The sequence below is a fragment of the Phyllostomus hastatus genome, unplaced genomic scaffold (assembly GCF_019186645.2).
Source record: "Phyllostomus hastatus isolate PE091 unplaced genomic scaffold, TTU_PhHast_1.1 phas_contig_38, whole genome shotgun sequence".
Taxonomy (NCBI): domain Eukaryota; kingdom Metazoa; phylum Chordata; class Mammalia; order Chiroptera; family Phyllostomidae; genus Phyllostomus; species Phyllostomus hastatus.
Window position 1 is genome coordinate 32,469,117 of NW_025333869.1, and position 17,304 is coordinate 32,486,420.

General features: G+C 47.9%; 2 protein-coding genes across 2 annotated transcripts; one reads left to right on the forward strand and one right to left on the reverse strand.

Annotated features, from left to right (window-relative positions):
• The first annotated feature begins 647 nt into the window (after positions 1-647).
• EGR2 (early growth response 2) lies at positions 648-7,212 on the forward strand. The gene is made up of 3 exons (XM_045842094.1): positions 648-746; positions 3,296-3,404; positions 4,746-7,212. The coding sequence occupies exons 1-3, from the start codon at positions 648-650 to the stop codon at positions 5,990-5,992; spliced, it is 1,455 nt and encodes a 484-aa protein (XP_045698050.1). The 3' UTR covers positions 5,993-7,212.
• Positions 7,213-9,783: 2,571 nt separating this feature from the next.
• ADO (2-aminoethanethiol dioxygenase) lies at positions 9,784-14,160 on the reverse strand. Its single transcript, XM_045841997.1, has one exon. It carries the CDS (start codon positions 13,842-13,844, stop codon positions 13,032-13,034), a length of 813 nt encoding a protein of 270 aa, XP_045697953.1. The 5' UTR covers positions 13,845-14,160; the 3' UTR covers positions 9,784-13,031.
• Positions 14,161-17,304: the final 3,144 nt, after the last annotated feature.

Here is a 17,304-nt window from a genome sequence, read left to right on the forward strand (position 1 = left end):
CCCAAAACTGGGCCCAGGCACCCTCCCGGGAGCCCGCATAGCCTCTCTGCAGCTCTTGGTTGGCTCTGCCCCCAACCCACTCCTGACACGCGGCGGGCTTGACGTGGTGAAGCTCTTAAGGGAGGTTTCGGTTGTTGGAAAACTCCGAATAATTCCAGAGGATCAGTCACTCGCATTTACTCTAACTTGCTTTTCAGACGAACCAGGCAAGCCTTCCCCTCCTCGCTGGCAGTTCCTCCCCCATGTGACCCCCGACTCAACCTCCTCTTTCCGGAAGGGTAGAAGGCGAAAACCGCCCAGCTCCCCCTGGCCAGGGCCGCCCCCAGCCTGCATCCTGCCCTAGGCGCCTTGCTCACCCCGGCACTCGGGACGTCCAGGAGCTCCCCCTCGGGGCGGCGCTTGGTGGCTGCCGGCTGGGTTGGCAGCATCGCCCGCCGCGGGGCGGCCCTGGCTACTCGCCCGCCTGCCCGCCCACGTGCATGAAGAGGAGCGAAGCGCTAGCTGTCGCGGCGCCCGCGCTCACCACCGGTGGATGCCTCACCTCGGAGGCTGGCGGGGGGCCGTAACCCGAACCCCGCTGCCACGACCCATATTTGCATAACTCCGTTACCCACCCCCCCCACTTTTTTCGGACTCAGGGGCTGGAGATGCGAGTCGGGCTCCCCTCCGAGGCGTCGTCTTGCAGGTGGTCAGCGCGGGGGCCGCGGGACCGGCCAGATCGCAGGCGGAACGGGCTGGCGCACGTGGTAAGAGTGCAGTTTTCTTTCCTTATTTTCTTTTTAAGAAATGGGACTTTGCATATTTTTGCCGAGGGTGGGGTACCTACACGGGTGCTAACCTTGCTACGATTTCCTTCCGATTTCCTTTTATTTCTGTCTCCAATGGGAAAAGCGCACAGCACGAGCCAGAAACTTTCCAAAAATTTTTCTGGGCGTTTCAACTCAGGAATATGGCTGGCCGCCGAACAGATTTCCAGGCGGACTAGGGGAGAAGCAGTGCCCTGGTGGAGGAGCAGAGGCCGCTCCCAGCTGTCCTGGAGATCTGACCTCCGAGCGCGGGGCCGGGCGGGAACAGGCTCCCTGCCGCTGTGGCCGCGGCAGGTGAGCCGCGGGAGTGCCGCCTGCAGCGCCGAGCTTCCTCCACGGCGTGGCGCCGTGGCCCCCGCGAGGCTGGTGCGGTCCCGAACCGGGGGCAGAAAAGGGACGGGCTGGGCCCTGGAGGCTGCGTCCGCGCTACATCCCAGGTTTTGGCGTCTTTGGTGCGGAAAAGGGCCAGGCAGGCGGCAACGCGCGCCGGGCTTGACCACTTCTGATAAGTCTTCCACGGGCCCCGGGCCACGCCCGGAGCGATCGCGGTGCGGCCGGGGTGCCCTGGTAGATAGGAGCGGCGCGGGTAACGAGTCAGAAGCCCGCCGTTACCTGGACCTCTTGAAAAGTTTTAAAAAATTGTTTTGGGCACTAAACAGAAAGGTTTACATGAGAGTCAGGTGGGGTGTTTTTTTTTTTTTTTCCTTTTCTCGCAAAGGGAGACTCGTGTGGGGTGAATGGTGACTCAAAACTGGCATTAGCGATGCTGTTTGCTTTCAGGTCCTCTCTGGGCTCACCCAGGTGACTCTTGACAAGGAAAAGGGAGACTATGCCTTCTAATATGTGTGTCTTGGAGTAGGGCGCGTGCGGACAGGGCGCATCTCCGGAGTATAGGCTCTGTCGGGTCGGGGGCTGCCGTAGCAGTGGGTCCGTAGAGGCAGTAAGGTGAGGATGGGTGTCTTCGAAAAGCACTGTGTTCAGCAAGCCCCGGCTCTCGCTCTGCCTGTCGGCGAGGCTGGCTCACCGGCTCTATGTCAACAGAGAGGTGTGTAGCATAAGGTGTGCAAGTGGGTGTGTGAAGAAGGCAGCGGGGGCAGGAGTGTCTGTATCGGAAGTGCAGCGTGTGTGAGAGTGTGTGTGTGTGTGTGGCGGGCCAGAGTGAATGTCCAAGCCTCCATCTGGACGCCCCCACACAACCGACCGCCCAGACGCGCCGGGCAGGGCGCCCGTTTCGCGCAGCAGCTGAAGTGGGGTGGGAAGAGCGCGGGTAGAGAAGGGGGGTTGTCTCCGGCAGGATTTCTCTCGAAGCTCCCTACAGTTATTCTTCTCCTCCTAGGGTTTACCACCCCTCCCCCAACCTCAAGGTGCCCAGAATACTTAAACAAACAAACAACTCAAAACCTGTTCCGTTTTCGCTCCTGTATAAATAGAACAGACTTTCCAAAAAAGCAATACCGCATTCACTCTTATCATCAGCCACTTCTTTCCACCAAGTAATTCAGAAAAAAGCAGTCAGCTTCCGTGAATGCATGAAGCTTTTTTTTTTTTTTTCTTCACTGCCTCCTTTGCTTGCGGTTTTCAGCTGCCAAGAAAGTGAGTAGGGGTTTGACTGTAGTGTCTCGGCTCCGCTCGGTTTCTTTCCGAAGTTTAATTTTCCGGAATGGCTCCCAAACAAGGGCTGGGGAGGCGGAGCCGCCGGTACCGGATCTTCGCCTTTTTTGGAAAGTCCCGGAGAACCGGAATTCCTCCCCGCCCCAAGGGGCCGCGCCGTAGCTTGGACCCGCTTGCTCTCTCCTAGTAGCTAGCGCCAGACCCACGGCGCGCCCCTTCCCCACGAGGTTCCCCCCGCCCCTCCACGTTCTAGACCCTACCTGCGGCTCGGGTCGCACGCCCTAGACCCCTGCGGATATCCGCGGACTGCGAGCCCGGAGTTGCAAGCTCGGTGGAGCCCGGGCTGCGGATCCTGTATGCAAATTAGCCATGTGACGGCAAAAGCCTCCTGGCCCAGCCCTGTTCCTCAGTCCATATATGGGCAGCGACGTCACGGGCATTGAGGACCTGCCCATAAATACTCACACCAACACTTTCCATCTCACAGGGAGAGCAGCAATTGATTAATAGCTCGGCGAGGGGACACACTGACTGTTATAATAACACTACACCACCAACTCCTGGCTTCCCAGCCGGAGCACGGGAGAGAGTCAGTGGCAAATAGCCATTTTTCTTCTTTCTTAAAAATATAGCAACTTGTTTGCTAGTTTTATTTGTTGGATTTTCTTTTTTTCTTCTTTTTTTTTTTGGTGGTTGCTTTTAAGTGTGGAGGGCCAAAGGAGATACCAACGTAGGCTTAGTCCAACCCCTCTCCAAAACGGCTTCTCTGACACTCCAGGTAGCGAGGGAGTTGGGTCTCCAGGTTGTGCGAAGAGCAAATGATGACCGCCAAGGCCGTAGACAAAATCCCAGTAACTCTCAGTGGTTTTGTGCACCAGCTGTCTGACAACATCTATCCGGTGGAGGACCTCGCTGCCACGTCGGTGACCATCTTTCCCAATGCCGAACTGGGAGGCCCCTTTGACCAGATGAACGGAGTCGCCGGAGGTAAGCCGCGTGCTCCCTTCTTGGGCCGGGACTCCCGCAGCTCGTAGGGTATATAGATGGGGCGCGGTGGGTGTGTAGGACTTAGAGGAAAGGTTTGGGGCGCGAGGTGGATGATGTCGACCGAACTGGCTTTGAAGCCTGGAATTCGTGCAGGAGAAGCCCCGCGGGATCAAAGAATCGGGTGGTGGAGCTGGGCGCGCTGACAGAAGTACCGAGTCGCCAGCGAGCCGGCGTGCGTGCGCCGCGCGTGCCCAGCCCCCAGCTCACTCGGGGGTGAGAGTAGAAGAGGTGCACAACCACACTTTGAGGCGTTTGCAGGGCTTTCGGCCGGCGGCACTCCGGCCTCCCCTCTCCTGGGGTAGGGGCAAAGTGAGGAGAAAGTTCGGGGCTCTGGAGGAGCGAGCCGAGCGGCGGCGAAGCTCCGAAGGAAAGAGTACGCTGCTTGTTTCCAGGCAGAGCAGACCCGGAGAAAGTCTGCGAACGCGCAATCCATACAGCCTTAAGGAGAGCTCCCACCTGCGCTCCGCCTGAGAAGTTGAGGGGGTTGGCAAGGCGGGGAGGAGGGGTCGGAGGAGGAGGGCGGGACACGGCGGGAAACGGCTCCTTGGCTGCGGAGGGAGACCTGCGGAGGCACTGGTGCCTCTGGTTTTCTTGGCGATGGGGAGAAAAGTGGTCTTCCGCGGCTCCGGAGCCTTTCTCGAAGCCTGCCCACTGGGCTTGGGCTGGGCGGGAACGCACGTTTGTGGGGCAAGATTGGGACGGAAAGAAAACCTATAAACTCCTTCCACCGCAGCGCGGAATTCCCTCTAGCAAAGCAGCCTTCAATAGAAGCGCTGCAAGAAAGGGAGGGAGGGAAGGCACCGGAGATGGGGAGCAGCCGGGAAGTCACGGGCCCCTTCTCGGGCTCCCCTGTAGAGCTGGGCACCTTTGCGGCACCAGCTGGGATTAGTCACCTGGGTGGTGTCTGCCCGGCACCCTACCCGTGGGACCCCTAAGCAAAGGAGAAGGAAAGAAGTTCCAAGCAGATGGGGAATTTTTAATATTGTTCTTGCTATTATTGGGTGTTTTTATTGGGGACTAGAGCCACAGATGGCTGTGTGTGGGGAATTGGGAGTAGCTCATCTTGCTTTCCTGGTGGTAGTTTGAGTCCCAGACTGTGCTGGCTACCACAGTGGGATATCGAGCTAGGCTCTTCTTACTACGTGTGGACAGCGATTTCCCCACCTGTGCTAGGGGAGAAAGTGCTAGGTTGCTAGGCCTTGGGAATGGACCCGTGTGAGAGGCGGTAAGAAGGAGTGGCTGCATTCTCATTGTTCCACCTCTATTCTTCCTTTTCCCCAGATGGCATGATCAACATTGACATGACTGGAGAGAAGAGGTCCTTGGATCTTCCATATCCCAGCAGTTTTGCTCCTGTCTCTGCATCCCGAAACCAGACCTTCACTTACATGGGCAAGTTCTCCATTGACCCCCAGTACGCTGGTGCCAGCTGCTACCCAGAAGGTATCATCAATATTGTGAGTGCAGGCATCCTGCAGGGGGTCACTTCCCCAGCTTCGACCACAGCCTCGTCTAGCGTCACATCTGCCTCTCCCAACCCACTGGCCACAGGACACCTGGGTGTGTGCACCATGTCCCAGACCCAGCCTGACCTGGACCACCTCTATTCTCCACCACCGCCACCTCCTTATTCTGGCTGTGCAGGAGACCTCTACCAGGATCCCTCAGCGTTCCTGTCAGCACCCACCACTTCCACCTCCTCCTCTTTGGCCTACCCACCACCTCCTTCCTACCCATCCCCCAAGCCAACCACGGACCCAGGTCTCTTCCCCATGATCCCAGACTATCCTGGATTTTTCCCATCACAGTGCCAGAGAGACCTACATGGTACAGCTGGCCCAGACCGAAAGCCTTTTCCCTGCCCCTTGGACTCCCTGCGAGTCCCGCCTCCACTTACTCCACTCTCTACCATCCGCAACTTTACTTTGGGGGGCCCAAGTGCTGGGGCTACAGGGCCAGGGACCAGTGGAGGCAGCGAGGGACCCCGGCTGCCTGGCAGCAGCTCAGCAGCAGCAGCCGCTGCCGCTGCCTATAACCCCCACCATCTGCCACTGCGGCCCATTCTGAGGCCTCGCAAGTACCCAAACAGGCCTAGCAAGACGCCAGTGCATGAGAGGCCCTACCCCTGCCCAGCAGAAGGCTGTGACCGGCGATTTTCTCGTTCGGACGAGCTGACGCGGCACATCCGCATCCACACCGGGCACAAGCCCTTCCAGTGTCGGATTTGCATGCGCAACTTCAGCCGCAGTGACCACCTCACTACCCACATCCGCACCCACACTGGCGAGAAGCCCTTTGCCTGTGACTACTGCGGCCGCAAGTTTGCCAGGAGTGATGAGAGGAAGCGCCACACCAAGATCCACCTGAGACAGAAGGAGCGCAAAAGCAGTGTCCCCTCCTCATCGGTGCCAGCGGCCTCTACGGCGTCCTGCACGGGGGGCACGCAGGCTGGAGTGCCCCTGTGCAGCAACGGCAGCACTATTGGAGGCTCCCTGGCCACTTGCTCCTCTAGGACCAGGACACCTTGAGATGAGAGACTCAGACTGACACACCAGCTCCTTGAGGGCCCCTAGGCCCTTGGGCCACTGGAACTGCACAACAAACACTACCACCCTCTCTTGCCTTCCTTCATTGGGCAAAGGGCTTTGGTGGAGCCCAGCACTGCCCGCCTTTCCACTTAGAAGCAGGTCCTTCCTAAACGTTAGCCTACCTTAGTCTCTCTTTGGTGAGTTGACTATCAATCACCCCCAAATCATGGGGAGGTTCTTGAAGGGGTTTGCTGGGGGTCCTTGGCCTAGAGGGCTGAGGGCTAACCTTGCTTTAAAGGGTGGTTTGACTAGGTTTTGCTCCCCTTTTCTAATTTTGACCAATTACAGATTGTTGACTCTGAATGTCAGAGTTGACCTGAGACGTTTTCTACAGCAGGTTGGGAGATGCTGATCCCTTCGGGTGGGGATAGCAAAGACAAGAAGCAAAACTGATGTGCACTTTATGGCTTGGGACTTTTCTGAGGGACACTGTACAGTGAGTAAAGCATGGTCTTTGTGCTGCATTCTGTGGCCGTAGGACAGTGAATCAAAGCTTATCTAGTCCTCTCAACCCTTTAGGCAATATGTATTATAAACTCAGAGAACAGAAGTGCAATGTGATAGGAGGGACATAGCAATATCTGCTCCTTTTTGAGTTGAGAAATGTAGACTATTTTTGCAGTGTATATCCACTCAGATTTTGTGTATTTTTGATGTGCACTGTTCTCCAAGTTCTGAACCTTTGGGAAAAAAAAAAAGCATTTATAACCTCTTGAAATGAGTCAGAGGTTAACTTATTTAAAAGGGGATGTACATATATTCTCTGAAACTAGGATGCATGCAATTGTGTTGGAAGTGTCCTTGGTGCCTTGTGTGATGTAGACAATGTTACAGGGTCTGCATGTAAATGGGTTGCCTTACTATGGAAATGAAAGTCACTCCCTGGGTTTAGTATGGCTGTATATATCTGCCTGTTAATATTTGGAATTTTTTTTAGAAAGTATATTTTTGTATGCTCTGTTTTGTGACTTAAAAGTGTTACCTTTGTAGTCAAATTGCAGATAAGAATGTAAAGAATGTTACTGGAGCTGACTTGTTTGGTTATTAGCTCTTAATAGTTGTGGAAACATAATTGATTTAGTCTAACATAAAACCACTAACTGAAGTTCAGATACTGGATGCTTTATGACTATGGTGTAAATAAATCCTTTTCAACAATACTTTTTTGCTCTAGAAATCATTTCTGAAAGATTTTCTGGTGGGAATTCAATAGTTCACCCAGTGATTTTTAATGCTCTGACCAAGCTAGGATATCCAAGTCTTCTTTACTAGCCTTTCAACGGCAGCCCTCTCACCCCAAAGTAATCTCCATTCATAATCAAACCCTAGTGTTATGGGGATTTCCCCAATGTATTAGTGTAAAAATGGGGAGGCGTTGTTTTGACTCATTGTTCCGTCCTCCATAAGAGCCTATAGCTTCTCTCTGCGCCTGAGTGGGCTCTGGAAAATAAATACTTACAAACAAGTGCCCACTCGGAGACTACACATTTGCAACTGCTTTCAGAACCCTGACCAGGGCCAGGAACTCAAGACAAAATGTAGCTTTGTGGAAAGTGTGGTGGTGTGGTCAAGCTGGAAATGACTTTCAGGTTCTTGGATTAGTTTCATGACCACACAAAACTTTTTGAAAAGACCTATCACCTCCTCAGATCAAAAATGCATTCAGACATATGGGTGACAGCATTAACGGGTTGCCAAAGGAATTACCCGGGGCTCATTTCTCTCCCCAAGTACTCCTATATTTGGAAGGATCGTTAATCTGCCATATGTTTGGTGGGTCTAGAGATTACCGAAATACTCAGCTCATTAGATAACATAGGTGTACACCTTCCTTAAAATCTCAAAGAAAATTTGAATTAAGTAGGCAGATGTCCTCCATGGTACTGGATAATGGTTATTAGCAAAAGTACATTATAGGGTTCATTTTACAGTGAGCCTTTTGTAGTAATTTTAAAATATAAAGTCACCAAAAAAAAAGTTGTCTATTATACAAAGCAAATGATTGTCTTTATTAAGCCACCTTTGTCTAAAATTGGGCCTAAAGACGTAGCCTCATCCACTGCCTCCAGATCACCCAAGTGTTAACACCGGAGTGCCCACTCTTCAGCTCCATTGTCCGCGAACTGTCCCGTGTCCTGGCTGACAATTCATGGCCTGCATTTCAGCAGTACAGCTACTCCTGGGAACTACTTTTTGCCTACCAGCACTAGGATTTGAGATCTAGTATGTGGACATGATTAATCCTTTTATTTTTTCTCTGCCCAAATTTAAAGATGTAGAATACCTCTTTCTATAATTACTAAATGGAAGTTTCTAACCTTCAGTGCCAGATTGTTCTAGTGACTGGTGTTATTTTGCTAAATTCCTATTTCCTAGCTTGTCAGCATATTATCATCCTTGTTTGGCCAATCTTGTTTAATATGTATAAAACAATGCCGTTTTGACAATTGTTTTAATGAAGTCTTCCCTCCTACCAAAATTTCATTATATTAAAATATAGCACACCTATAGTTTATAAGAGCTGTAATTTTCTTGCCAAATTTAATTTCAGAGCAGCTTCAGTCAAAATGTAAACAACTGTTTACAAAGCAAAAGACTAGAAAAAGACTAAGTACATTTTATGACTCAAATTGGTTACATAATTACTTTTACCCTGACATGGGCCTCATCAAGTAGTAAAACATACCATAAGGTATTGTTTCAAACTTGTGGCTTTTACTCCTCAATTTCAACAACCTTTAACCAGATTTTATTTTTGGCTTGAAACATTTAGGTATTTTTCACAGGTGTCTCATTTTTCACTCTACTCAAGAAATAAAGCCAAGCCTGTTCCTTATTATATTCAATGCTTTATTGAGTAATTGTATTATTGATGTTTCTGCTGCTACTTGGAATTCTTATTAAAAATAAACTTCTGGCCCTGGCTGGCGTAGCTCAGTGGATTGAGCGTGGGCTGCGAACCAAAGTGTCGCAGGTTCGATTCCCAGTCAGGGTACATGCCTGGGTTGCAGGCCATGACCCCCAGCAACCGCACATTGATGTTTCTCTCTCTCTCTCTCTCTCTTCCCTCTCTAAAAATAAATAAATAAAATCTAAAAAAAAATAAATAAACTTCTGGAGAGTAACTCTGTAAAGACTACAATACATTTGAGATGGTTCAGTGCACATTAAAAATAGATCTATTAAATCTAAATAAGGTCTTAAATTATTCATAAACAGGCTATTTATTGTCAGTATCCTGCTAATGAAATTAAGGCACCTTGTTTGGTATATATTTATTAAAAACAGCTGTGGGATATTTTAATAGTCCAGTTCAATGTGCTTGTGTGAAAGAATGGTCAACATCACTCCAAGTGCCTAAAATGCCTCCAGTCCAAACAAACAAATTTTACTGTAAAAAGAAAGACAAGAAAATACTTAAGTCCAAAGATTCTTTCGTGTGTGGATGAAAGTATTTTTTCTTGTACTAGCTTATTTTTCTTAGGTTAAATGAAGATATTTTCTATTTTCAGCAAAATAGTAGGATTAAACATTAAATAGTTTCAGATATGTTCAGACTGTTTCAAAGCTCACTCTCAAGGAAATAAACTTTAGAATCTGCAGGTCACCCTTTTCTAGCACAACACAATCTTACAGTATAGACCATGAACCTTTAACGTTAATTATAACAAAGTCACTATAGCAGTACTTTCCTTCTCCATTTTGCATTAGTCAAATAAGATTTACCTCTAAACAATTTCAAACATGTCTTTATTTTCCATAAGTACACTGATTTTAATCCAGAAATGTAAACATCCCTGGATATGAAGATTCAGTATTTATATGGGACTTCACGTATAATTTTCTTCATTGACAGTAGATGCCTCCGCTCGGAAGGGATCAGTGGTCCGGAGTTCAGACCAGGAGAGTTACAAGAGTGTTACTGCCCTCAGGTTAGAGTTGAACTGCAGTGAGCAGAGCCCTGAATTAAAGATGTATTGCTTCTTCATTGAGCAGTAGAGCCATAGCACAAAATCCAAAGTCATTTGGAATACATGAGTGATGACAGAGTCCTCCTGGGATGCCAAGACTGAGGCACCTACCAAGGGATGATGCAAAAGGAAGAATAAAAGATGAAACTTTTGGGAGAAGTTCAAGGATATTGGTGCTAAAAGGTCAAAGAACCCACTCCTGTTGACAAACACTTATTACTTTAAAAAGAGGCTCACCATTTTCATTAATAAACAGCAATCGGAATAAACTCAATCCATGCAAATCAGGCTTAGTAAAAAAAAACACTTCTCATAAAGTAGTAGGTAGGTACACAATACTCTCCATTGATATAGTAGCCATTGATATAAGAAAATTAAAAAGCTTTAGGAGTATTTAGACAGACAACTTCTTACCCATGAGAGGAAGTTATTGCATGTTATTCAACAGGAAAGTTTAAGTGGTTAGTATCATTGTGCTCATTAGTCTTTATAGGGAAGACTTTTTCCTGGTTGTTATTAAAACAGTATATCGCAGGAATACAAGGAAATGCAATAGCAGCACATGAAGACAGTCATGACTAACAGTTTATGCAGAAAGGTGCAAGTTTTGCACATTTGCCTTTGTATTAAGAATTTTTTTTTTAGTGGCTCACTGTAACAGGTTACATTTTGTGTCCCCCATTAATTTATTCAGAATTTATTAGTGAACCAAGAGGTTCACTGTTCCTTTTTAACTAGAGATATTATATTGCTGTTTTGGCCTGCAACAATTTGTTTTTCTTTTGAAAAGCACCTTAGTTGTTTTTTTTTTAAATTAAGTTTGCTTATACTCGAGTACTTTAAAACTTTATATAGTGAAGTTTGGGGAAAAAAAAATTCCTCCTCTATTTCTGGCCCATTGCCAGAATTTTCTGTAAGTGAGTTTAATGTACTCCAGGTTGTATTATAACATACACATTACTATCCACAATCTTATTAATCATCTTTATGTTTTACAATATAATTCAAAACTGGTAGCTATGTGAGTGATAACCAAACACATTCATACTGTGCTATGACAAACACCAATTTGGTGAACACTTTTCTAAGAAAAATCATAATTTGCATATGTAGAACTTCTTTTCAAACTGAACATATGAAGAACTACTTCAAACTGCCCCCAAGACATACTAGACCACACTACAATGTGAAGCTACCATAAAATGTTAGTAACCTTGGAGAAAATTCTTGGCATTACATCCATCATGTTTTTTAACATAGTGGCACATCACCTTCAATAAGCATCCTTTTTGTAAATAAAAAAAAATTCATCAAAAATTTACCTTTTTCCATTCTATTTTTAAAACTGGGAACAGATATTCCTTCACTTTGGGCCTCTGTAACCCAGTATGCATAAAGAAGCAAAGGCACATACTTTTTCTCCTAAAGGGTCCCAACTTCCACCAACAGTAAATCTCCCCTTATCATAGATATTAGAACTGGACTGCCACATGGGCAAGTCCATCAACAGGGCTTAGACAACAGCTGAGTAAATTTTAATGGGCTTATTTCTAATTAGTTTTAATTAAAAGTTTGTGAAAAAAGAACAGGAATCCTGTAAATAGTAAAAAGAGAGAAATAGTGCTCCACAGCCTGAAGCAAATAGTGTCAATGTGTTTGTAAACAGGGCCAAGCTGCTCACCCTATTAAAATGACAAAAAATAAAACCAGACACAGATAGCTCAACTGTTAAAAGGTGGGTGTGGGAAGTGTTTTGCCCGAAGTTTTGGACCCTAAAAATGGCCAGCAGTGGAGTTAATTCTCAATTCTGTAGCCTTGACCATCAGTGCTTGTCTTTTCCTATAGAAAACCACACTAGATGAAGCAAGCAATGGCTCTCTCCTGCCTGAGAGAGACGGTTCTGAGAACAGGGCCACCAACAACACAGCTAGAACCACCACCCCTCTGGAATATTAGGGCTGAGAAAATTTGAAACAGTCATTAACATTTTTCTCTATTTTTACGGGAAAATGCTGGGAGTAAACAGGGACATGGAATTCAACTGCTGGCTAGCGCTGTTTTACATTCAGTTGTTTGGAAGCATGCAGATTTCAGCATCTCTGAATCTTCTGATTAGAAAATACAGAATTACCCTATCACCTCTTACACCAATGCAAGAAAAAAAATAACTTCAGGTTAACATAGTTTTTGCATTCAAGGTGAAATGTGCAAACAGAAATCTGCTCAACTCACAGAGCTGCAGACTCATAGGAAGATAAACTGTGACAATTTGTCCTAACATATGTAGGTGTGAATACCTTAGTAGTTGCTGCTAGAGTAAACCAGATGTAGCTACTGGGCAAGGGGAAGAAAGAATATCCTGTCCTCTACACGCATAGTCATGTTTTGGGGATGATTCCTCAACTCTGGAAGAATGATTTAATTTTCACAACGAATTATTCAGACAGGCAGCTCACTTTAGACAGTACCTCATCTCTTTAAAACTAGTTTTTAACCAATTATCTGACTTAAACTAAAACCAACTCAAACCCATTGGATCATGCACAGTCAATAAGTTAAAACTATAATACGAAATAAAGGGCATAAGAACATAAGGAAAAACACACCCTATTTACCCAAGGTAGAGGCGGGGACAAAACCTTTCAGTGTATTTTGTACAGAATGGGGAACAGAGAGAATATTTTCATTATGGCTTTAGGATGGAAGCACTTCAGATAGTCCCATGCTCATCTCCCCCTTCAAACAAATAAAAACCCTGGTAGCAATGACAGAACCAGAAAACCTAGCCTTCCCGCCTACCCCACCCCCATAACCGTGCCTGCTGGCTGCAGTCCAGTCGCCCGTGCTTCCCAAGACTCCCGAGGAAGCAACTATAGTCCACTCCAGTAGATACAATGCCCAGGCAGCCTGGGGGTAGGGAGAGAGCCCCTGTGGTGGGGTCGCTGGCAGCCAGGCCCAGATCTGAGTAGAGCACGTCTTCGGCCCAGAGCTACCGGGCGCTTGCAGGATCAAGGGACGACCTTGGGACCTGGATAGGGCTCTCCCTCGCACCAGAAGTCATCAGCCTGCGGGGTCTCCAGGAGCCACACCTCTCGGGGCAGGTCACAGGTCGATCCGGAGGGCTCCTTCGCCCTGACAGGTTCCAGCACCCGGTAATAGTGGCAGTCTCGGCCGTCATCGGGGTCGTAGGGCGGGGCCAGGATGTCCAGGAAGGCAGCGGGCCCGTCTACAGCGTCGATCTGGTGCAAGTTGTCCCGGTGGGGTGTAAGGACGCAGGGGCCGCTGGCCTCGGTGTACTCCGCCTGCGAGCGCAGCACGCCCAGCCGAATGGCGTCCCGCTCCCGGGGCTGCAGAGGAGGTTCGAACTGCTGCTCTGGTGGTGGGGCCCGCTGCCGTTGACCGCCACCTGCCTCCAACTTGTCCATGCAGCTGATACGCAGGGTGCCGTAGAGCACCTTGAGCATGCCATGCATGCCAGGGTGGTCGTGCAGTGGGATGGACGTGCCGCTCTTGAGGAGGAATACGCCGAGGCTGAAGCCGTCCGTCTCGTAGATGTGCATGTAGGTAACGGGTGGCAGGTTGGGCGGCAGAGGCTGCAGCGTGGCCTTGCGCGGGGCGATATTTAGGTCCTCAGCGCGGACCTGGGTCAGCAGGCTCTTCAGCTTGCTAAGGTTCTCCGGGAAGCCCTGCGGCAACGGCGCCTCGGGGCCGGGCACCGCGCCGCGTTCGGAAGCGCTGCGGCCGCCCCCGCTGCCTCGGAAGGTGAGGCACGCCTGGCGGGCGATCCGTTGGATCAGGGAGGCCATGTTGTCTCGGGGCATGCTCGGCTGTTCCTCCGAGTGCCGAGGCCGGCCCCCTGCTTTCCTCCGCCCCTTGCGGTCCCCCGTGGCCGCCAGGGCTCCGTGCAGCCCTGGGCGAAACGCGAGGCCCCGCAACTACCAGTGGGGCGCGGGACACCGCTGCCGTTAACCTCAGCTGCCACGAGCTCCAAGAAACCCAGCACACCCGCCTCACGCCCCCTCCGGGCGCGCACGCGCACGGTCCACACCCGGCACTCACGACCCTGGAGCAGGTACCGGACTTGGGGACTGTGGCGGGCTTTGACTTACGCCTGACGCCCCAAAGCTGCGGCCCGAACTTAGGACGGTGGCCGGGCGCTCCGAGAGCCTTGCATAGCATGCTGGGACTTGTAGTGAGAAATTCCGCAAGAGCGCTGAGAGAGTTCCCTCTGTCAGCTGAAAAAGGGGAGGATTAGATTTGTTGGTCATAAAGCGACCTTCATTGCACTTCCAAGGTGTTCGCGTATTTAATAAAAGAACTGGGGTGCAAGAAAAACAGCCAGTTAACTACAACTCCCGGCATCCCCTGCAGACTTGGGTGACGCACTTCCGGCAGGTGGCTGGTAGCGTGGTGGAGGCTTTTGGCCATCCTAAGAACAGGCCGAGATGTCTTTAACCTTTTGACGCCGCTCGGGCTCGGTCCGCAGGGCAGGGTTACTTTACTCTGGCCTGACTCCTGGGAAGGTAGCCGTTGAGTTAACTTAAGCATCTCATGGTCTTCTTCGCAGCACTGTCTGCCACTGGGATTATAACAGCACTTTTTGTGATTTTTTGTTTCTTAGATGAGAGGGTTGAGGCCTTCCCTGGTGGTCACAGTGACTACTCTGCACAGCTGTCCCCAGCTGTTGTTTGCACCCGAGTCTGTTGACGCTGCTCTTCTGGTTAGAGAGCACAGTAATTTTTTTGCTGCGACTCGGGAGGCCGTTTGTTGTCACCGAATCTGTACAGTACTGTTTATCAAAACCGGGTTTGCCTAAAAAGCACCAGGTTGACGGCGGGGCGGGGGAGGGGAAGGGAGGACGCTTTTTAAAAATATAGGTTACTGGTCACCAGAGTTTGATTCACTAGATGATTCTGAGGCATCCTGTAAGAAACAATGGACTGTGAGAATCAGGAATTTCAAGTTCCTTTGGGCTTCCAAAGTTAAACATAGGCTTCTTGTTCATTTCGTGTTTGGAGTGGATTAGTAAATCTTTTTCAGTTAAAAATGGCATGCTTTTTTTTTTTTTATGGATCTGTGTAACCTATGTGATGAACACCGTGAAACCTATATAATGAACCTATATAATGCTAGGCACTGTGTTAAGTGCATTACCTTAATCCTCACAACAACTCTTAAGAGATAAACACCATTATTCCCAGTTTGCAGATGAGGGACTAAGTTGCTCGAGGATGGTAAGTAATCTGCAGGGCATACAGTTTAACCAAAACCAGTAGCATGAATTGGTATTAAAAGCACCAAATGTGGAGGATATTGATTTTCCAGTCTGTTGTGTCACTTTTATGTCTTTAGATCTTCAATTTGTTCACTTGTAGAATGTTGGGGCTCTGAGGCTAACAGTTGTTCTGCACCCTGGTTACTCATCAGAAGCTCATGGGGAGCTTTATGAAAGTAAAGACTGGGGGGGGGGGTCATACCCCAGAGATTATGATTCAGAACTAGTGTGAAGCCTAGAAATTTTATTTTTAAGCTGCTCCCCAAATGATTCTTGATTATCAACCCAGTTTGAGACCCACTGTTAGATCTTTAAATAGTGAATCAGTTCTTAATATTTGGTGACTTTGATAGGGTGATTATTTGTTTTAGAAAAGGACTTTTAAGATTAATTCATTTTCAGAGACTGCCATGCCATTTTTAATGTATTTGAATGTACTGTCAAAGTTCGCCATGCAATGAAATCCCAGGCAGTTGGTTTCTAAAGTGAGGAATATTTGAGAGAAAAATCTCTCTTCATATGCAAATCTGGATTTTTATTTATTGGTTTTACTTCTACTAATATATGATTATTGGGAGGTATAGACTTCATGGAACACAGACTTTAGTGACATACTTGTACAGATGTGTTTGATTTCTGATTCTGTCACTTCTTGAAGTTGGCTGTACTTATTTAACTGAAGTTCATCTATAAAATGGAGTAATATATGTAAAACACTGGGGTACCATGTAGAACATTGTAGTTGTCCTATAGGTAGCTATTATTATAGTTTAAAAATAGTTAAAAGCTGTAAAGACCAATGAATTTAAATAATGCAAGGGAAGACCCCCAAAAAGCCCAGAATTATTTTCTGGAAGGTGGGCACCTTATAGTACAGGCATCCCCCACTAGGTGAGTGTTCTAGGAACCCATCTGTATCAGTGTACCAGCTGGTATTGTTGTGAAAGGCTGTGTTCAGCTTCAGTGAGTTGTTTTGCTGACTCTTTCAACACTTTTGCTCATGTCATGATGGGTGATTTTTGAACACACTTGCCCACACTGTGGTGAGTGTTCAGTTTTTGACCAAAAATGGCATGACCCTAATGCTCCACCCTCCATTCACCTAGTCTCATCCCAAGTGACTTTTTTTTAAGATTTATTTATTTATTTTTAGAGAGGGAAGGGAGGGAGAAAGAGAGAGAGAAAGAGAGAGAAACATCAATGTGTGGTTGCTGGGGGCCGTGGCCTGCAACCCAGGCATGTGCCCTGGCTGGGAATCAAACCTGCGATACTTTGGTTCTCAGCCTGTGCTCAATCCACTGAGCTATGCCAGCTAGGGCTCCAAGTGACTTTTTGTTTATTTGCTTTCCCAGGTGAAAAAAGTCCTCAGAGGGAAACATTTTGCTGATGTGGAAGTAGTGAAACAAAAGACAGCAGAATCACTAACAGGCAGCAAAATCAACTAGTTCAAAAAACTGTTTTGAGCAGTGGAAAAAAAGTCTCACTAGGTGTATTGCGTCAAATGGAGAGTACTTTGAAAGTGTCTGAAGTTTAAACATGTATGAATAAATACACAATTTTTTAATAAATAAATTTTGGCTTTTTGGGGGTCCCCCCTTGTATTTGCCAAAAATTAAAATGAAATTTGACTTGTCTTGAGAATCAGTTTCAAGGTAGAAATAAAAAAATATTTTATCGGTTAAGCCATATTACTGATAATACCGTCCCTCAGGCCCTTGCTATTCCTTGTTTTGCCAGAGTACAAAGTTTCCAAAGACTGCTTGTATCAGAACCACCTAGGGGTGTTGGTTGAAGGTGCAGATTTCCCGATCCTATGGAAACTGCTGGGTATCCATAGGGCATGTGATACTTTTTTTAGGCCACAGACAGGCCAACTCCATAATCCCTTTTGATGCTGCTTTTTCTGTTTTCCTCAGTGTTGCAATAAGCAGAATGAAATTCCAAAAAGGGAATAGACCAAAGAGAAGTGATAGTGAAAAAGTGCTAGAAATACAAGGTAGAAACAA

Bases quoted from the DNA above. Each gene is read 5' to 3' on its own strand.
- ADO (XM_045841997.1), bottom strand. From the start codon at position 13,844: ATGCCCCGAGACAACATGGCCTCCCTGATCCAACGGATCGCCCGCCAG.
- EGR2 (XM_045842094.1), top strand. From the start codon at position 648: ATGCGAGTCGGGCTCCCCTCCGAGGCGTCGTCTTGCAGGTGGTCAGCG. The intron at 747-3,295 runs GTAAGAGTGCAG...TTTGTGCACCAG, and splicing joins GGAACGGGCTGGCGCACGTG to CTGTCTGACAACATCTATCC. The intron at 3,405-4,745 runs GTAAGCCGCGTG...CCTTTTCCCCAG, and splicing joins GATGAACGGAGTCGCCGGAG to ATGGCATGATCAACATTGAC.